The 22,916-nt window shown below is 34.3% G+C and overlaps 1 protein-coding gene across 18 annotated transcripts in view; it reads left to right on the top strand.

The window, feature by feature from the left end:
- Positions 1 to 22,916, top strand: part of Epha5 (EPH receptor A5) — a 307,513-nt gene that overhangs the window by 215,003 nt on the left and 69,594 nt on the right. For 10 of the 18 annotated variants that reach the window (XM_048446300.3, XM_048446304.3, XM_048446302.3 and 7 more), the window contains 3 exons: positions 8,816 to 8,940; positions 15,406 to 15,565; positions 21,544 to 21,649. In XM_048446300.3, the coding sequence (XP_048302257.2) occupies positions 8,816 to 8,940; positions 15,406 to 15,565; positions 21,544 to 21,649 (391 nt within the window). The remainder of the gene's footprint in view (positions 1 to 8,815; positions 8,941 to 15,405; positions 15,566 to 21,543; positions 21,650 to 22,916) is intronic. The other 8 variants (XM_048446301.3, XM_085691710.2, XM_048446303.3 and 5 more) reach the window with 1 other exon arrangement.

The raw sequence follows: 22,916 nt of genomic DNA on the forward strand, positions 1-22,916 counted from the left end.
TAATAACTGAGTGTACTGACATTTTTGCATCTCAACTTGACACAGCCTGTAGTTATTCATGAGGAAGGAGCTTCAGCTGAGTAAATGCCTCCATAAGATCCACCTGTAAGGAATTTTCTTAATTAGTGACCAATGGGTCAAGGCACAGCTTATGGTGGGTGGTGTCATCCCTGAGTTGGTGCTACTGTATACTATTAGAAAGCATGTTGAATATGCTAGGGGAAGCAAAGCAGTGCACATCTCCTCTTCATGACTTCTGTATCAGTTCCTGCCTCCAAGATACTGCCCTGTTTGAGATCCTATCCTGAATTTCTTCAATGTGAACAACAATATGGAAGTATCAGCTGAATAAACCCTTTACTTCTCCCCAATTCACATTTGGTCATGGTGTTTAGTCACAACAATTGAAATCCAAACTAAAATACTGACTAATGCTGATATCATTGTATAATCATGTTCAAGTAATTTGCATTTGGTGATGAATACAAACATATACATATATGTAGTTAGATATATGTACATATATGATTTACTATCCATACTTATATTACTTTCCTCTGTTGGTCTAAAAGCAAAAGCATATCAGGTGTAGAAATGCATATAACAGGCAGATCTTGATTGCAATGCTATTACAATAAATAAATAAACAATGGATAAATAAAATAAACCTATTCTCTTTGGAGAAATGACTTATTCTGTACTGAAAAAGTATGAACAAAAGGTCTCTGGTTCTCTAGTGTCAGAATATGAAAATTTACTTAAAAAATAAGCTCTTCTATAATCATATAGCTATGTCAAAGAGATATATAAAAGGTTCTTTAGTAGCCTGTGCATTAATTATGTGAGTTAAAAATGAAATATTTGATTATAGTTAATAATAAGATTCAAGTGCATATATTTACATAAACTAATAAATAACTTAATAAATAATAGCAATATGACAAATGGATAAGCTTTATCATGTTGATAATTCTCAATAATTAATTGGATGGTCTATCTTTATAGGAGCAGTTCATAAATTTCAGCCTAAGTATGGAATGCCCATTATGGCCTCCCCATAAATGTTACAGTGTAGAAATCTGATAGAAATGTAACCACTCAGTAAAGAAGAATCACAAACTGCTATTTCAATCAGTGGACAGAGTTAATCCTACAGTGATTTCATTCTGATTGTATTTAAATCTGGTAGACTTCAATAGAAATAAAAGTTATGTCTCCGATTTTCCTCTAACATACTCTTTTAAATTGTATAACCAAAATACTTGACTAATCCTAATTGAAGGATAGTCTACAAAAACCATTCTATGTGTGTCCCCCAAAGGTATATTTATTAAAACAAAGAGTATTAAAAAGTGGAGTTGTGAAAAACATAGAATATGAGAATGGATGGAATTGAGGATACTGGAAAGGGCTCTGTGTCAAAAACTGGATTTTGAGTAAAATGCAAGTCTGAGAATTGGATGTAATTTTGCTAGTGACCTATTAATGTAACTCTCTGATAATAGATATGCTGTATGTATACATTGTTTAGAGTAAAGAAGAGTAAGTGTGGTAGTTATAGGAGTTTTTGTTATTCTTTTTCTGTAAGTATGAAATCATCCTAAGCCTAAATGTTTATTTAAAATTTTAAAATAAAAATATTTTACAAACAAGAATAACCTGTACAGCTCAATGTTTGACATCTTATCCAGTACATGTAGGTTGGCTCTCATATAGACACATGATACACATTTTAAAATATTTTTCACACATCTAATAGTTACAGCTCTGTGTATTTTGAACATTTGTGTGGTCTTCACAATCTCATGTCTTTTTTACTACTTTAGTTTTTTCTTATCTTATATACAGGTATTAATAGGTGATAACTAGACATCGGTCAACAACATTTTTTGGAAGGTCAGCCCCTAGGCTGCGTTTATTTTTATTTTGTGTTTGTGAATGTTTTGTCTTGACGTACACATGTGATTCACACCTATGCCTGCATCTCCTGAGGCCAGAAGATGTCAACTCTACGCAATCCAGAGTAAAAGTGTTTGTGAACTACTATTTTGCAGCTGTGAACCTAAACAAAGCATCAAATGCTCTTAAGTATTGATTCCTCTCTCTTTGCCCTAAAAATATTTTCAAAGAAGAAGTGCTCTGTGTAATCATTTTTGTTTGTTAATAGTTATATTTAATAAAAGATTAAGTCAATAGAGGAAAACAGAAAATGGACAAGGAGTATTGGTAATGGAGTGAAAAAATGGATAAAGTGGATATGGCCTGAAATACTGTCAGATCTGGTAACAGTTACTTTTATGCTCTTGATACTAATGATATACTTTGTAGTAATAAAGGGCTATTGCCACTCAAAGGATGGCATCACCATTATGCCCACAGACACTATTAATGCCCCTGCAACTATCATCAATATCTAGCTGTTGACCAGTTGGCTCTTCATCAAACCAATGAGAGCAAGACATTTACACAGGGTACCGAAGGATTAATCCACAGAAGATAGCTCTGAACAATAACTCAAAAGAAAAATTCTCATCTTTGTGGTTGATATTTTGGTTAGGTGGTCATTGGCTATTGAAGAATATATTTTCAGCCCAAATGAGAAAAGATTATTAAAATTGTTTATATCTATTTATAAAATAATTACATGTATTATATAATAATTTAGATAAATAGTTAATATTTTGATGCCTTATTTCCAGACATCCTTATTGTTACTTTAGCCTCCTCCTTCTGTCATTTGTATTCCTTTACTCCCTTCTCTAAAGATCCCTTTTATTCACATTTCCCTACTAGGTCCCTCTTTATTGCCTCACAACTACGCTATACTAGTAATGGTTCTGTTTTCCATGCATCATGTCTGTAGTTACTCTAGGATATGTCCTCATATATAAATATCTGGAGCTAAGAACTTCCGGTTAGAGAGAAAATGTTGCATTTTTTTTCTGGATCTAGATTAGCTCATTCATTGTGGTCTTTCTTCATTCCATTCATTTACTTGAATATTTCATGATTCAGTTTTCATTAAAGCTGAATCATTTTCCGTAGTCTATATGACCACATTTCCTGTACTAATTCATCCAGGTCTAAAGGATACATGTAAACCTAAGTAAGGTTCAGAGAATATTGCAAAAGATAGGGCTGAAATATTGTAAAACCCAAAGATCAGTGTGTTTTCTGTGTGAGAGTGTGTGTTTTAAGAAAATCAAGTTTTACACTCATAATGTCTCACCAACAAGGCTTCCAAAACATGAGCTGAAAACAGACAACAATAATAGACGTGCAAAAGTGGAGAGAGAAAATCCCTGGGGCTTAAACCACACACAAGGAACTTCTGGAACTTAAGGAACACAAAGAGTGGGAAAACTAGTATTTCCTAGTAAGACCACACCAACTGGTTACCTAATCCCAAAAGATCAACCAAATTACGTACATACAAGCATCATTATGTAGAATGAGCTGCTTAGTTTTTTAAACAGCCAGGTACATATGCAAGCATATAGACATTTATTAACAATAAATTTAAATAAACATGAATTTGAAAGAGAAAGGAGGGGTAAATTGGAGGCATTGGAAGAAGGAAAGGGAAAGGAGAAATGTAATTATGCTGTATCTTCCAAAATAAAAAAAAAAGAGACTTCTTTGATGGAGGTTGTTTACTACACTTATCTGTGGGTATAATAATAATGATAATAATAATAATAATATTTAATGTAGTAAGGATTTATGCTACTCTAGAAATGTGGCAGTAGTAAATTTTTCCCCACTGAGGTCCATGACTTAATGAACCTGGGAAGCTGGCTGGGTTTCCAGTATCAAGCTTGATTTCCTTCCAATAAAGTAGGTCTTAAATCCAATTAGACAGAGATTTGTTGCTACTAACAGGTGTTAGTTATCGCACCTTTATGCACAGCTTTCCATGCAGGTAATTTGCGTCTTCATAGGTGCTACAGCATAGGAAGAATGTGTATTACCCTCCCCCTTTGGCAACCTGTAATATGTGTACTGGAATTATATGTTAGATCACAGGAAAAGGGCTTTTAGGTCGGATCCAGACCAAATCATTTGAGTTCTGTGTCCTAAGTGATGTCTTCAGCAGCTAATGCCACTCTCTATGTCTGAGAGGTTACCAGGTGTTACATTGGTAATTTCTAATATTTTTGAGAATCGTTTGGTTTACACAAGAATCATTCTCTTACCTCATGTTTGCGATTTTTTTAGTATATGGTTCTCATGGGGAGTGTGTTAGCCTAAGTAACTCAACTTCTTTTAAGATTATGTATATATACATATATGCGCATGTGTGTATTATTCCTTTAAGATATATATATATGTATATATATATGTGTGTGTGTGTGTGAGAGAGAGAGAGAGAGAGAGAGAAAGAGAGAAAGAGAGAGATTAAGACATATACATATATATATATATATATATATATATATATATATATATATATATATAATATTCCTTAAAGATATGTTGTGTGAAGGCCGTTTGTTTCCTGGCTGCCCAGCAACTCAGACATGAAATAATCACATAGATACCATATTATTTGCAATACTGTTTGCCCAAAGGTTAAGTGTATTTCTGTCTAACTTATATCTTAAATTAACCCATCTTCATCAATCTGTGTATCTCCACATGGCTGTGGCTCACCAGCAAAGTTTCAGCATGTCTGTCTCTGGTAGCTGCTCCATGGCTTCTCCTGACTCTGCCTTCTTTCTTTCAGAATTTAGTTTAGTTGTCCCCACCTATCTCTAATCTACCATACCAGGCCAAACCAGTTTCTTTATTAATGAATGGTATTCATAGCATACAGAGGGGAATCCCATATCACAGATATATATGTAATATCTGTAATATATATATATATCCATATCATACATATTCTTTCTGGAGGCTTTATTGTCTAACATTCTCCCTTCTCCTTTTATAGTTATCTCCCTCTCTTTACCCTATTGGAGCTTCCTCTCTCTTATAACCTCGAAGAGAACTAAATTTTAAAAACTATTAATAGCTTATAAATCAAGCATTCTTTGAAAGCAAGGAAGCTCTGGTTAACTTTGATGGCTGCAATATGAAATAGTCCATCTTTGCTATTTGCATGTGGATTGTTAGTTATTTCCTCACTTCGTTTTAAAGTAGTTTATTATTTTATAAACATGCTAAATTTTCAGAAATACTACAGACCTTTAAATGACATTACACTAATATAAGCATTTAAGATAAACTTACTGTTAAACATTACATGATAAATATATTTACCATTCATTTATCTATCCATTCTGTCAGTCATTGTTTACTAAATTTCTATATAGTAAGCAAATTTAAGAACTGATAAAGATTACACAAAATAAACCAAATTAATTTCTAACTTCATTGAGTTTTCAGGCTTATTAAAACCATTGAAAAATAGTTGGCAATCCTATGAGCTCACTTCATGAATACTGACATCTTTAGAAATGTATCAATTATAATTAATATCTGTGCTAAAATAAACGAGGAATTTTAAGCTTATTTAAATCTTCATTTCTTTCTAATGTACAATGCAACAAAATATACAGTGGATATGTGGAAATGAGATGCTTCGCAAGACTGTAAGTCTTAAAATATTTAAGGAAAAATATTTTCTTAAATTTCTATTACTCCTTCAATGTATTTTACAAACTATGCAGCGTGTTAGAGGGATGTTGCTTGTTGGTTCCCAGCTGCTCAGCTAGCTTAGACCCAAAATAATCAAACAGAAACGTATTAATTAAATCACTGCTTTTCCCATTAGTTCTTGCTTCTTATTGCCTAACTCTTATATTAATTTATTACATTTTTATTAATCTGTATATTGCCATGTTACTGTGGGTAAAGTTCCTAGCATCTATCTCCTGAGGCTCCATGGCTTCTCTCCGAATATGCACTTCCTTCTCCCAGTATACAAAGCAGTTCTTTATTCATTAACCAATAAAAATAACACATAGATAGAAGGACCTCACAAAGCAGCAGCGGATTGAGGAATGGCTTGCTCTTGTATGTTCCCCAGTCTTCCCAATTATTCATTGAAAATGCTGCATATAATCTTCCACATATAAATGCTGCATATAATTTTTCTCTCACTCAAACCCATAGGAAATTTGAACTTACTTAAAGATTTTCCTTAGATCTGTCAGTCAGTTTCAACTGAAGGAAACAAATGAACATTGATTATCTAGCATAGTTACATTATGGCTCTGAAATATTCCAGGCAGTTCTGTAAGCCTGGCATGTACAAGGAAGTAAGACAAGTACTAAAGAGAAGGATCAGACTTTAGGAGCACCCTCTGCTCTTCCAGATGAATAAAGATGAGTTCCCAGCACTCACATCGGGCAACTTTACAAACCACCTTTAAGTCTTGTTCCAGGGAATCCATTGACCCTGGAGTCTGCACATGAAGTCCTGTGGCACGCACACGCACACGCACACGAACACACACACACACGTACACACACACTTAAAATTAAATCAAATCTTATTAAAATAAAATAGAGAGAAAGGAAGACAAAGGTGATCACAGAAATTTTTTGTACCTGAATATCACTATCTCTGACATTCAAAGAGTTAAATGTAAAAATTAGCATACCAAAATCATCCCTCCATCATTGGTATATAAAACAGAAATAGCTTATACTGGTCTCTTAAGTTTTATTAGTCTCTACCATATGAATAATTAGAAATAAATTATATTGTATATATTTGTTTAATTATATTATTATTATATTATTAATATATATATATAAATATATATATATTTATAAATAAAATATATTTATAAAGTATGAATTAAATAAAATATTAAGGCAAAATTAAATCATTATTTTTTTAAAAAAAATGTTACAATTTTGTCGTTGGTCAAAAATAAGATAGAAAAATAAAGGACATATAGGCAACAGTCATTCACTTGTGCAGACTCATTGGCCCTGGTTCTCATTATATACACACTGTTCCAGACCAAATGATCCAGCAATGCATTAGCACATAATACTGCTGTCTTCAAATTTATATCATAGTTGGAGTAACCAGAAAAGTAAAAATCTACTATGTTTGTAGAGAAGTGTGACACTTACAACAATAATAGAACACAAAAGGGTTACAAGGGCTGATGAGGGGAGAGGAGAGAACATTGTTGAGACCCGGTAACTGTGAGAGTTCTAACACAGTAAAGCCCTGGGAAACCTCAGGAAGAAGGAATGTGTGTCCATGAATCTGTGAGTAATGCGTTTGTGTGTGTGTGTATGTGTCCCTATGTGTTTATGTTTGTGAGTGTGTAGATCTCAGTGTGCATTTGCATGCATGTGTGTTTGTGTGTGGAGGGTGTGTGTGTGTGTGTGTGTGTGTGTGTGTGCACGTATGCGCAAGCAGTACGCTCTCACAGCATTTCTGATTGCTAACCTGTAAACAGAGTGGCTATACAGAGGGGAGGATGTAAGAGGCCAGTCTGTGAGCTGGTGAAGCACAACGCCAAGTGGGAAGACCCTGAAGACTCAAGAGACTCAGAAAGAGCATCTGGGCTTTTTCTCTTGAGGCCTGACAGAGACCCTGGGAGACTTTAAACATAGGAGTGCCATAGCCTTATTTCTGTTTTACAAAGCTAACTCTTGTCCATATGTGTTCTCACTTCTATTGAGTCTAATATGCTGATATTTAAAATATGATCTCCACGATCTGTTTTTCAAAGAGCATGAAGTATTATTACAATTTCAAGAAGTTTCCAAAAACTGGACATTTCAATTTAAAAGATGTTTTGGATAATCAAAAAATCAAATAGAAATATATAACATAGTATATATGATTAATGTACAAAATTCTGTATAGCATATGGCACACATGTATTTGTTTATAAATGTGCACATACATATTTAACATTATCAAGTTTCTACTCAGGTTTTTCTAAGTATATTTATTGCTGCTTAGTGAGGATATATTTGTGATGTTTCATTAGATAAATATTACATAATATACAGAGCATAGCTATTTTTGCTTTGACAAATATAGTCTTAGCAACCAATATCAAGTCCTTATTTCATCATCTCCATAGAGTTTGAAAAATATTTCAGTCTATGATAGTATGGATTATGGTTAAAATTCCATATGTTTCATGAACTCAGGTATCCAGATGTATCTGAGAAGTATACATTTTTTGCACTTTTCCTAGAAATAAAGGTCTAATAAGTACTCTAGTAGATATCAATAAGCACCACCATGAATGATTTGTCAGGAAATAATTGAAGGAAATGGAATTCAATCTCTTTCTATTTTTAAATATTGAGATATAATATTTAATACAGTGTTTATATAAACTGTTAATATGACTTATATATGAATTTATTTTAAAACTAATGAATATAATAAAGGGCAATAATATTGAAAAATAATTATCTGACAAAACATTTATTGCAATGAGGGGATCAAGGACAAAGAATTTATAAATTTTGGAAACATGGCATATGAAAAGGTACTGGATCATTGAATACCTTTTATAAAAAATATAAGCATGATCATCAGGAATATATATTCTATAAAATAATATATTAAAACTATTTGTCTACATTTGAGGAGGATATGAAGACTCCAGATAAGTACAGTATTAATACATGGTTCTCAGGACGGGTAGCTATTTTTATATAGCTTATATACTAATAGTCTTTAACAACTTTCGTAGAGAAGATAAATTTTTCCAGGATAAATGGAAATGTACTAATAGTTACATAATAACATGCCAGTCATTACACAGAGTAAGTTCTAATTTCTCTATTAACCACATCATTATTTATTTGTGTTATCTTGCAGCTCCCTCGCCAGTCACCAACGTGAAAAGGGGAAAGATTGCAAAGAACAGCATCTCTTTGTCTTGGCAAGAGCCAGATCGCCCCAATGGAATCATCCTGGAGTATGAAATAAAGTACTTTGAAAAGGTGGGATTCAGAAAATAAAACTCTCCTTTTCTTTTTCTTTCCACTCTAACAACTTCAGTTTTAGATTTGTACAAGAGGAGATTGTACTCTCAGGTGTGAATCCAAAAAAGTCTGATTTTCAGTTGTGCTTGTGGGGGCCTGATGCCTTCAGTGATCCCTCTTGTCACATCCTGGAGTGGCTGTATGTGAATAAAGCATATAGTCAGCTTAACATTTAATTTCAAATTAAAAGATAAATTTGGGGGCTATTGAAACCACTTGTTGGTTTAAAAAAAAATCCTTGCACTCATGCATGAGGAACTGAGTTTGGATTCCCAGATCCCATATAAAAGTCAAGTGGGTGTGATGGCCATCCTGCAATTTCTGCTTCACAAAGCAGAGTAAGGGCGTCTCCAGAGAAAGGTGGCAAGCGACACAAATGATGTTGTTGAGCTCTGGATTTGACTGAGAGGCTACCACATTTAATAAGGTGAATGGAAGATCAGGATGTTTCTTGTATCAAACTCTGACCTCTGGAGCATGTAGACACATGTACATTCACATGCATTCATACACATGCCCATTAATCCACATATATACACATGCGCTCATACATACGCACAAGAAAAAATATCAATAAAATAAAAGACAAATCATACAAGATTTGGAAAGTGTAGTGAATATTCAGCCTTTTGATTTTCAGTAGTGGGTGCAATACCACGCAAGCAAAACTATGTATACCCGTGCCTGGTCACTATCACAGTAACAGTTCTGTTAAAGTATGGGAAATTGGACTCTTCCCCCCACATACACACCTACATACATGCAGTTATTGTTATCTAAAGGAGGTAAACATCCTTACTTTCTTCTGACTGTATAATCAAGTAAGCTATTGAAAATAGAATCAAATTTGGAAGCTCAGAGTGAGTTTATCATGTCTGCCGTTATGCCAGCATGTGCTGCTGAAATACAGGAATCACCCTCTATCATTCTACCTTCCATCATAGGAAAATATGATTTCAGATAGCTTTGACCTAAACAACAAATCTTCAGAATAATCTGCGTTCTAATAAAGGGTACACAAAGTTAGATGATACCCAACCAAGCCAGTCCCAAATAGGTGAAGTGGAGACCTGGACTCAGATGTACTGACTCTGCTAGTTGGAGAGGAAATTACAGGAGCACAGTACACACAAGTGAATCCCAGTGAAGTGGAATAGTGCGCTACACTTAATAGGTTCTTATCAACTTACGGAGACATCATTTCACTTTTAGGGAAGAAAAAAATGGGATGTTAATGACACGTAACCTTAATTTGTGATTCCTAAGGACCTTACCATGGAAAAGGAGGATGGATCTTTTCATCACCTCCTGAAATGCTTATATTAGATGATAAAAATTGCTTAAAAATCTAAGATTACTTGTGAATACAATAGAAGAATCTAAGAAAAAGTGGGTAATCAGCTTTAATAGATTTTAGAGATTTAAAAAGGCCTTCTTTTGATTATTAATTTGACAATTAACTATGTGGGTCTTAGTTAAGGATGATGCATTAATGAAAGAATATGAAGTAGGGAGAGCTATCTGGATCTTATACCTAGGCTTTTAAATGTCTGCAATGATGAACCTTTGATCTTGTTAACGGATTATCATACTGTCAATTATCATTGGTGACAGTGTTACCTATAGCAATTGTATCATACAGAACATAAATGGTGATTCTGTTTTCTTTCTTTTTCTTCTTTTTTTTTTTTACCTGATTTATTGTGTTGTGTAATTTGCCGGGTTACCATAGAGTATAATCAAACTGATTTCATTATGTTATTCATTTTCATTCCATCATAATTTCTTCCTATTGTTCTCCTCTCCCACTATACTTCTTGGTGCCTTGTTATCCACACCAAAAATGTAGTTTTGAATGCATCAAAGGACCCTAAGAGAGCACCTTTGAGATGAAATTGTTTTGCAGCATGCTTGCAGTTATTTCCTACCAACATAATTGGAGGTAATGTGGTGGAATGTAGTGGCCTGACTGATTCCCAATTCTCTGAGTTCAGTAATCAGAAACTGCCTCTGAGTTCCAGACATCTATGATATAAACACATTCTATGTGTAATAATTTATAAATTAAAAATGCATTCCCTGTTTACTTTTGTAACCTTTTCTACTCTACGTAGTGCAAAGTTGTCTAAAGTCAAACATTTACATAAGGAAGACAAATGAACTTTGGCTATAAACATTTTATATTTGCAATGATTAGTGCAGTTAAAATGGATTTTACCTTGCTAAAATATATAATGGAAACCAGTGATATCTTTACACCAAAATCATGTAAATGATTAAATGTCATTAACTTAGCTGAAATATGATCTATCAACAAAACCCTAAAAGTTTAATGTGTGCTTGTGTGTTTACATTGTTCTTTTCTACTCAATTAATGATGTAGACCAATTAACAGTATTCATGTATTTACCCCCAAATCCTTTCCATGCCTCCATGGTTAGTAACCTTAACTTTATCTATCCCTTTCCACCTTATGTACACTGTTCAGTATGAACAAAGATGTCTGCTTCTTTCATTCTTTAAGTTGCTTCTTCTGTTAGAGCGCAGATATTAAATGCGTCTTGGGAAGTAATATTTTCTGTGGCTATATCTGCTGAAGGCTATCCATGTTCTGGAACATTCTCTCCAAAAGAGAATTTTTTCATTTATTTGAGTTTCATCGTGATTTTTTCTTTAATAGCTTGCAGTTAGTGGTATATTAGTATGTTTCATTATCTTTATAACTGAAAGTAAGAAAATTAGTCTGAAGGCTGGGCAAACCTCAGTTGGAAAAGTACTTGGTGAACATGTTGGAAGACCTGCTTTTAGGTCCTAAGAACCCATATTTTCCAGGTATGCTGGTGTGTGCTTGTAGCCCCAGTGCTCGGGAAGCTGACCGAGGAGGATCTCTGAGGCTTCCTGAACAGCAATCTTCATTAATTGATTGTGAAATAGAAAGCAATGAGAGACTGCCTAATGGAGGTAGATGGCATTTCTGAGGATGCCACTTAAAGATTGCCCTCTGGTCTTCAACCACACGTGCACAAGTACAAATGTGCACCTCCGTGTACTTGTACATACATCAACATGCATGGATGCATACATACACATGTATTTTTTTAAGAAAATATCACTTTATTTGGGGAAAATGGTTTCTACATGCTAAGGGCAAAATATATTGATAATAATTTACCTTGGTTCACATTTAAAAGTAACAAAGGTTATAGTATTTGGTAGAAGTTATAAATCGCCTTTGTTAATGTTATTAATCCCCGAACTTATATCATGTTTGGGTTACTAAACATTCTCATATATACATAAAGATAATCCTAACGCTTCTAAAAGGGAAAAGGATAATGAGCCTTTATAACATGTTGAGGTGGGGGTTTTGGTAGATTTCCAGAGCTCATTTGGAACCTTCAGAGTGACACCAATTTTTTTGTTGGATGGCTTTTGGCCAGCCACAGGTGGCACAGCCTTCTAGGACGTGCACACTTGCCAGCTGGCACATCAACCGCCATTGCCCTGTTCTAATAGAGGTCACTGGGCTCCTCTGCTCTGGTCTGGTGATGGGCCTCTTGCCATCTCTTAATTAAAGGCGGAAGAAAAGGGGAAGCTGCCCCTTGACAGGCTGTTTGCCAGCTGGCTTCTTTCGCTGGGCCCTCCCCTCACTACATGTGAGCGATGTTCATGAAGCAGCTGGGGAATGTAGCTTGTTTGCTCAGCTGGGGCCCCAATGCAGTGAAAACCCCTGCCCTGATCTACTGTTTGGCTGCCAGGTGCAGTTACTTACTTGCTTACAAGGCATATACAGAGTTTGTGAGAAGATGAAAATTAGCCTGTTACAGGAATTTAAAGTGGAATGGAAATATATTTTTTTAGAATCCTGAGATTATTCCAGTATATATTAATAGGCTTTAATCAATTTGTATACTCTTTGCTAAATTATTTTTTAAAAATATAGTACTGAACTAACTCATCAGTACAAAGTCCAATCAGAGACTAGATAAAGAACAACTAAGATATCTTAATCATAAAATCAAACAATGCTGTCTTTTGAGAAATTGATGCAGTCTAAAACACTATTTCAAATACCTTTTCCATCTTCATATAATAAAACATTCAATATATTCACAGAATGAATTTATTCTACAATGTTGTTCTTCATTTCTTTAATCCATACAAGCATTTGAGTAATCAAATTTGCCCATTTAAGGTGTTGTGATTTTTCTCTTTTGTATTGATAGACTTTCAGATCCATTTTAAACACAAGTAATCTGAGATTTAGTGTTATATATACATATATATATATATATGTTAGCCATATATTTGGAATTTCAATGTCAATATTCCTGTGCTCTTAAAAAAATCCTTCCTATTTTATATTAAAACTTTTTGTTTTATGAGAAAAGAAACGAAATTATAGCAAATGCATTTTAATATAGCAGTAGTTTTCACTAGATTTCTCTTCACAAAGTTAAACTTCTTTCAAAGAGATGAAAATAATATTAGTAAACGGGATATTTATTCATTTCTTAGTGAAAGTTATTGCTACAATCATAGCCAAACTGCCAAGTTTATTACTGAGAACTGATGATATTTAGGCTCAATATTGAAAAATAGTAAATAATATAATCAAGTTTATTCAGTCATAAATTTGAGCATCCCCTGAACTCGCAGTAGCTACAATATATCATAAAAAGTTGTTTACAATATTTAAAAACAGCTCAAGGAATAACTTTCTATTGTTGTAGTCCTAGCATTCACACAATAGATAGAAGGTAAAGAAGGGCTTGTGAATAAGGAAACTGGTATTTAAGATTCATCTTCTAGCACTTAATTATGTACTTTAACTTCCTTTTAAAATAATAAAAAATTCCATCAATATTTTATAGATTAAGTACTTAATCTGTGCATTAAGATATAAAAATCAACAGCAGTTCAGAATGAATCAGAAACCTTATATCTAATAGAAACAAATCAGATCATCCCAATTTAGTGATGAATTCGGATATACCTAGATTCATGATGATTTGATGTGTTGAAAATTATAAATGAAGACTGATTAGCTGCTTTAAAAAAAAATGTGTGCTTCCAGGTTCATGTTTTGGGTATTATTGGTTGTGAATCAGAAAGTGGTTACTTGTCACCTTCGTTATGAAGATTTAGGAAGAGTTGAGCATCCATTAGATCATATATGTTAATCCATGAAGCATCTTCATGTTCATTCCTTGTTTCATTCTTACCTCATTCTGAGGAGGACACTCAGGCAATATGTCCTATTCCAAAGTAAAAATATAGGTAAAAGTGAATCTGTTGTAACAGCATGTCAGCCTGTGATTATAATGTCATAGTAAATGTTGGCCTTTGTCCTCAGACATTGAGAGGCCATGGGGTGGGTTGGAACTTCTGTTATCATCTCTCCAATAGGAACAGGTTTGCTTTGTTTTCCTTCAATCACTAAGTTGATTGTCTCTCTTACAACCAGCCCTTTTAAAAATGAATATATATATATATATATATATATATCCTGTATTTTTGCAATTTTCTTTACTGATTTCTGTTTAGATTAAATCTAGCAAAATTAAAGTTTATTGAAAGTACTTATTTCATCTTATAAGCTTTAAATATAATTAAAAATCAAATTCATAGAAGATTTAAAGCTTACATGTAATCTGAATACTCGGGAGATAATTTCAGCATTCTGGAGAGCTAGCAAATAAGTTAGAAGTATTACGAGAAGTTGGTCCTACAGAAGCAAGCACATAGTCATAACAGAAATGCAGTCTCCAGAGGAATGCTTTCCTGCGATGTTATTAAAGATTTATTTCTTGTGTGTGTGTGTGTATATGTGTGTGTGTAAGAGAGAGACAGAGACAGAGAGAGAGAGAGAGAGAGAGAGAGAAAGAGAGAAACAGAGAGAGAGAGAGAGACAGAGACAGAGAGAGACAGAGAGAGACAGAGAGAGACAGAGAGAGAGAGCCTGCATGACTGTGTGTATGTGTACCATGGGACTGTAGGAGCCTGCAGATGTAAGAGGGCATTGGATCCCTTGAAACTAGAGCTACAGGTGGTTATGAGTCTTCCTGTGGGTGTTGTAAACTGACCTTGAGTCTTCTGACACCCCAGCAAATGCTCTTAATAGCGGAAACATTTCTCTTGTGCCAAATTATAATATTGTTAAATGTTATAAATTTATTATTGCCCAAGGCATATATGACAGATAAGTAACTAAAATGTCATTAAAATGGTTAAGTTTTGGAAACATTTGCTGACATGCTAAAATGCTTCAAGGGTAGCAGAAATATCTTTGGTTTTGTTTTCAATGTGCGTATAATAGGAAGTCTTTGCTTTCTGATCCATTTTATGAGTTTTCTGTTTTGCTGTCAGTAATTCATCTGTTGAAGACTGATCTTCCCCCTTTTCTTACATATGCAATGCAAGGACCAAGAGACCAGCTACACAATTATCAAGTCTAAAGAGACCACTATTACTGCAGAGGGCCTGAAGCCTGCGTCTGTGTATGTCTTCCAAATTCGAGCACGAACAGCAGCAGGCTACGGTGTCTTCAGTCGAAGATTTGAGTTTGAAACCACACCAGTGTGTAAGTCATTTTAATTACTGTCAACCCTTGTCTCTGTAATGGTTACCAGAAGAGAGCCCGTGGATCGATAGGCTCCCAGGGCTCCCTGTCAGCTTCTCTCCCTTCCCTCTCCACTTCTGACCCCTTCAGGTAGGAGGCCTCGGCCATGCTCTAATGGTAGGTCTGTGGGTTAACACTGCCCGTCTCGCCTGCCCGCTTTGGTCCACTGAGAGCTGCTACATCAAGCATCTTAAGAAATGTTTAAGCCGTGCTTTTAAAGACGTCGATCCCCCAGGTGCCGTGCTTTATTGAATTATTGCCATTTACTTTTTACTTGCTTTATTGAACTATGCTACTTTAGTCTTTCTAAGAAAATTCTACAGGGAGCTTTCTTTAGCATTGAATTTGACAAGAAAATGGTGCTTTCAGGATCCAATCTGATTTCCGAAAGTAAAAATTAAATTTGTGTCAGAATCTTGGAATGGAAAATCTAGAAATGGTTCTGAAATGCTCTTTGGTGCACAGCTCGTGTTTAATTTCATAAAACATGCTTCAGGCTTCAACAAATGATTTTTTTTGTAATTTTATTAAATTATAAAAGTTTCCTTGTCCTAAAGCAAATATATTGAAGCTAACTTAGAAGACAAAACTATTAGTTTTCTGCTAAGGAAGTTAACACACATGAGAAGTGTAAATTGTCATGAGTGTGTGTGTGTGTATGTGTATAAGTGTGTGTGTCTGCCTGCAAGTATGTGTGTGTATTCATGAACACATATATGCATGTGTTTGTGTGTGTCTGCATGTGTGTGTCTGTTTCTGATTATATGTGCACATTCACACATGCACATTGTGTGTATGTACGTATGTGTGTTCTTCACCCAGCTCCATACTTTGCATTGGAAAAGAAAACACACAGTTAAAAAGTAACAAAATAAGAGTGTAGTTATTGGATTAATGTTACAATTATTATTATAATTACAAAAAGACAATTTAATAAACTCCTATGATATGGTCCTCTAGGAACCCAAATTGCTCCTGCTTAAAATCTTTCTAATTGATTTACATAAATAATTTTTATTAAGTGACGAACAGACTCTCTCATGTTACCCCATGAGACATTATAAGAAAAAAGATGTCAGTGGTAGAAATTGCTATTTCTTTCCTATACTAAAAAAATTGTATGGCTTGAGTTTAATTAAACATATAGAAATTGAAAAATAATGCTTAGCTTTCAGATAAACTTTTAAATATTTAATAGTATTTATAAAATCAGAAGAAATATATACAGTCTGAGTATATAAGCAATACTTATATACAAAAAATATAAGCAGAATGAATTAATTATTAAATCTCATACTTTAATCTTAAAATGAATTTGTTATAAAAGATATATTATGGCACCATCCTATTGTAATTGTTTTCACTGTATGTAATTTTACTAGTATTGAATGCTCTGCTCTACTAGCCTACAAACTTTAGGAACAAAGTATGCAAAACATTATATATATAATATTATACTGACATGATCAAAATAAGCTTTGATGTTTTATAACAACAGAGGTCAAAAATCTGATTTTATAATCAATTTGACTATGTGTATGATGGACTCCCAATACTTTATGAGCAATATTCAGATATAATCATTTTACAAGCTTGAATCAAAGTGATAACTAGATAAAATATATGATGAATATGGAATAAAAACAAACATGTTTAGTAATTAATAGGCAAGCAGTTAGTAAGGAATATTAAGTAATATTGAATAGAAACTAAGGAGATAGAAACAGTATAGCTTGGTGGTTTGATTTATGGTATATTTACTTGTGCATTTTCTCAAACCTGCAGGAGTAGAAATGCTATGTAATCATCCGTTTTAATCATATTTGATTTCCTGTGACAATACAATCACCATAAAAGGAAATAGTTATTGAACAAAGCAGATAGAATCTATGGAGTGATACAATTATTGAAAACATTAAATCATCTTTTGATTTTTAATTGTTAACTGATGTTATAAATGACTTTCCTATTGGCGGTGAAGACAAGAAGAAAGATAAGGGAAAAGAAAAAAGAAGAGAGAGAAGAGAGGGGAATCAAAGAATTCATCAAATATAAGCACTCACGGATTACTGTAGAGAACATGGATCACTACAGAAAGAAAGCTTTGGAAACAGCAAAAAAGAAATCTTTATTTACTTATTTATTTTGATTAACAAAACAACAGGAGGGATGGTTTAAATAGTGAGCTCAATATTTCAAGTGGAGAAATTATTTATCATGGTGCATATATGTAAATGATGTACTCATTGAATTCACAAACATCATCCACATTCTTGGAAGCAGAAGAAAAGTTTCAGAGAGATGGAACAATACTGACTTTCACTAGATAAGGTTTTTTTTTTTCCATATAATTCACTCAGGATGCTGGAACATAGGATTAAGAAGGTAAATAAAATATAAAAAATAAATAGGAAAAAAACTGTGTAAGCACACTAATAATCAAGCTATTTCACTAAATATTTTATATTTATTAGCTCTAATTTTAACAGAAAGGTAGTGATTCAGGGTAATTATTTCTGCTTTAGAATCAAGATAGCAAGGCTAAATCATGAGGTATTTTTATAGCTCATATACCTAGTAAATTCAGGACGTTTTCAAATTTAGGTTAAATTTTAGTTTAGATATAAAGGTGAATCACCCCCCAAAAGACATTTCTTCCTTTAATTGATTGTCTGACATCATGTGCCAAGGAATGTCCTGGTGAAAAGCAATGGGTATGTGCTGGCAATTGATCTCCCATGGTTGAAACATTAGGTATTTCCTTTGGATGATCTGTTCCTGAGTGGTACCTGGGTAGTCTCAGTTTGTGGCCTTTCTGAGAACCAGGTATTGTTCTAGGGTAAACTACTGAGACTCAGGCCTCTTTTGAGCTTTTCATGGCTGGATCCTATGGAACCTATGCAACAATTGTTCCAAGATTTTTAAAAACAGTGTTCTTACAGTTTGAAATTTTCATGGAAGTGAACAATGTAATGTATTTTAATCAAATCCATTTCCTACTTAATTCCTTCCAACTCCTCCATCCTCTACACCTCTCCTTTCTGTTGAAGGAGGCTACGTGTTTGTTTCAAGATTCTCAACCTCAAAATAATCACACAGAAACTATATTATTTGCAATATTATTTGTCCAATAGCTTAAGCATATTTCTGGCTATGCTTACATCTTGAACCAGCCCATCTCCATTAATCTATGTATTGACAGATAGCTGTGGCTTACTGGGTAAAGTTCCATCCCCAGTGTCTGTCTCCAGCCTGCCTACATGGCTTCTCCTTATCTCTGCCTTCTTTCTCCCAGCATTCAGTTTAGTTTTCCCTGCTTAGCTCTACTCTACCCTATCAGGCCTATCCAGTTTCTTTATTCATTCATCAGTCGTTTTCATAGCATACAGAAGAGGATCCCACATTACCTTTCCAACTACATGAACTTTCTTTTGACCTTACTGAATTAATTTAGTACTGCTACTTTGTGCTTGAATGTAGGACCAAGACATGGACCAAATTTATTTTTTTTAATTATTGATTGTGGGTTGAAAATAAAATCAATGGTATATATAATCTGAGTTTAAAGATCTATAAATCAAACCATGGGTGGAGGTATTGGTGATCATGGGATGCTTTTCTACTGGAATCATTGGTACCCAATATCTAAGTTTCATTTCCCAGAACTCAGCATGAGAAGATAGGAAGTATCCGGTTAAAGAACCTGTAAACTGGGCCAGTACGGAGATTCAGAATGTAAAGGAGCTTGCCACCAAGCTTAATGATATCGTGTATCTCATCACCAGGATGCTTAATGTAGGAGATGAGAACAGACTCTTTTAAATTGCCCCTGATCTCGAAACATACTCAATGTCATACACCACACACACACACACACACACACACACACACACACACACACACACAAACACACACAGTGGTGGGGGTAAAGGGAGGGAAGGAAGGAGGGACACAGATAATTAACAAAACATTTAAGCATTTTTAAAGAAACTTTGTACTGCTATTATTTACCAAGAATGGAAAAGGGAGTTAGAGAGATGGCTCAGTGTTTAAGAAGAACTAGGCTACAGATCACAGTCTCAGAGAACCTTGACAATGAAGAGGACCCTAAGAGAGATATACATGGATCTACATAGGAAGGAGAAAAAGATAAACTCTGAGTAATTTGTGAGTGTGGGGGTCAAAGGAAAGGGTAGAATGAGAGAAGAAAGGAAGGGACAGGAGTAAAGAAAAATGTATAACTAAATAAAACAATAAAAATAGATAAGCACTGGAAGCTTTTCCAGAGGTGCTGGGTTTAATTCCCAGTACTTCCATTGTGGTTCCTAACCATCTGTAACTTCAGTTCTGTAGGATTCAGTGGCCTCTTCTCATCTCTGTGGGTTCCACAATCTGATGTAGTTTACTGACATACATGCAAGAAGAATACCCTTAAACATAAAATCAAAACAAATACATTTCATTTAAAAGGGGAAGGGAAGAACATAGACTTGTAGATTACAAACAATTTTACTCATATTTTACCCATAGCCTATAAATAAGATTTTACTCATATAAGCTGTTGAAAATATTGGAATCTGAAGAATGGTTTTTTTTGTTGTTTTGTTTTTTGTTTGTTTGTTTTATTTATTTATTAAGAATTTCCACTTCCTCCCCGCCTCCCTTTTCCCTCCCCTCCTCACCTCCCTCTTCCTCTCTAGTACTAAGAGCAGTCAGGGTTCCCTACCCTGCGGGAAGTCCAAGGTCCTCCCCCCTCCATCCAGGTCTATAAAGGTGAGCATCCAAACAAACCAGACTCCCACAAAGTGAATCCATTGTCCTTGGCTTCTCAGTCAGTCTTCATTGCCAGAATGTTTTGATTTTGGCTGATATATAGGTCAGGACAAGGAGGTACTTACAAAAAGCTCATCTTGGACAGAAATAATGCAACTACAAGACAATACAGAGAGATATGGAATTACAAATTATATATACCAAGATCTGGCATAGGAATGATAAAAAGCAAACAGAAACTCTACTTGCTACAGGTCTTGAAAACCACAGATTTGGTATTGTGATGCTGTGCAGTGCTGAACTGAAGCATCAGAATGATGCTGTGACTAACGAGACCTATGTTAGGAACCCCACTGAGAGCGGTTTGCTGTATGTGTTTTCTAGATAGAGTGGTTATCAGCACAACACAAAATTTATAGTGCTTATGTAGATACCACTACCTAAGACTTTCAGAACCATATTGTAACCACTGTGTTGATAAAGTTATAAATCCATGTGTGTAAAATGTTTAGTAAACAAGTGCTTCAAATTTGTCTAATCACATCCACAAAATTGGCACTTTCATAATTTTCATTGATCCTATTTATAAAATATAGTGACATTATATTGCACATGTAGCTGAGCTATTAAATTTGATGTAGACTTTGGTATTGTATTTTATTTCAGTAAGGTCAGAGCCCATTATTTCAGACATTTTGTATATAGGGAAGAGTTCTTGAGGTAATATATTTGTTTTCCTAGAGAACAACATCCAAACTCTAGAAATGTCAAAACTTAAATATTCAACATTTTATTATACAATGTTATAAAATTTTTTATAAATTATATAACATTTTGTTATAAAATGTATATTTGCATGTGTTTGAAGTCATAGACAATATTCCCCTTTACCTTGCAAGGTGCAAATAATTGTGGTACCATTGAAACTACATTAATTTTTATTATAGAGAGAAAATCATTAGTGAGCATTGGGCATTTGATTTATATTTGGTGAGTTAATATTTCCTCCTTCAAATGCCTTTCTGAAAACAGACATTATAAGGTAACCTTAGCTGGATGCGGGTGAATTGTTTAAACCACGATCAATTACCTGCTGTGAAGCAGCTCACATTTTGATGCATGTGGTACCTTTAACTACAAGTTCTTTTTTCTGTGTCTCCTATCAGCAGTTGCAGCATCCAATGATCAAAGCCAGATTCCCATCATTGCAGTGTCCGTGACAGTGGGAGTCATCTTGTTGGCAGTGATGATTGGCTTCCTCCTCAGTGGCAGGTAAGGGAGGAAAGAGTTTCTGAACCTTTGCGGCTGCTCGCTCTGGATCCAACTATGTGGCTGTTAAGCACATCCTAAAACAAATCAAAGAAGCAACATGCCAGGAGATAATGCCTATGGGTGCCTTAGTTCTTAAGTTTTATCTTGTCCATGTTGCTGCCAATTGTTATCACACACTTTCCCTCCTTCTTAGATATATTCTCTCCTCTCCACAAGAATAGTACTAAATGATATTGCTTATTCTGTGATTAGTAGACCGATACAGATGTTTCTAACACAATGCATTGCTAAATCTGCATATATTATATCTCAAAAAAATTTGTCATCGCCATATTCAGTTTTAGTCATTGTTTAGTATGTCCAAAGGAACTGCCTGCTAGTCATTTGAGGAATAGGATAGTATTTATATAAGTCATACATTCTGGGGTATAAAATGATGTAAGAATTAACAAACTTTGCATGACTGCAATATAATTGGGAAATTATATTAGAGTTCTGGCAAATTATTGGATACTATCATGGATATGCTGTAAAGATGTTAACATACATACATATATATTTTCTGTCTTTGGGTTACTATTCCTGTGATAAAACATCATGACCAAGACAACTTGATGAGGAAAGGATTTATTTGGCTTACACGTCTTTTTGTAGTTCTCGATTGAAGGTAGTCAGAGCAAGAGCTCAAACAGGGCAAAAAGCTGGAGGAAGGAACTGACACAGAAGTCATGGAGGGGTGCTGCTTATTGGTTTGCTCCCCATGACTTGCTCTGCTTGATTTTGTTTAGAGACCAGGACCATCAGCCCAAAGTTGGATCCACCCACAATGGACTGAGTTGTTACCAGGCAGTCAGTAATTTTAAAAATGTTGTACAACAGGATCATATGGAGGCATTTTTTTTTCAGTTGAGGCTCTCTTCTTTCAGTTATTGGCAGTCTATGTCAAGTTGAAATAAACAGAGCCAACGCACTCTGTCCCTATGACAACAGAATAAGTAATTGATAAATCCTTAATACCTGTCTAAGGTTGTCCTGATTTCCCTGTCAGTTTGAACTCTTTTTGCATAGCTTAACTCCTTGAATAAGAAGTCTCTGGTACAACTTTGCCAACATTTTTGTTAATTGAACATAATTTGATTTCTCAGTGGTGCAAAATAAATGAACCCTTTTTATATTAATTTGTTGCAAAAATATTATATTACTATATCCAAAGTTATCTTCATGTGCATGATGATAATTTAAATTAATGTGCAAACTAAAGGAAAAT

This window comes from Myodes glareolus, chromosome 8, assembly GCF_982192425.1.
Source record: "Myodes glareolus chromosome 8, mMyoGla1.1, whole genome shotgun sequence".
Lineage (NCBI taxonomy): Eukaryota > Metazoa > Chordata > Mammalia > Rodentia > Cricetidae > Myodes > Myodes glareolus.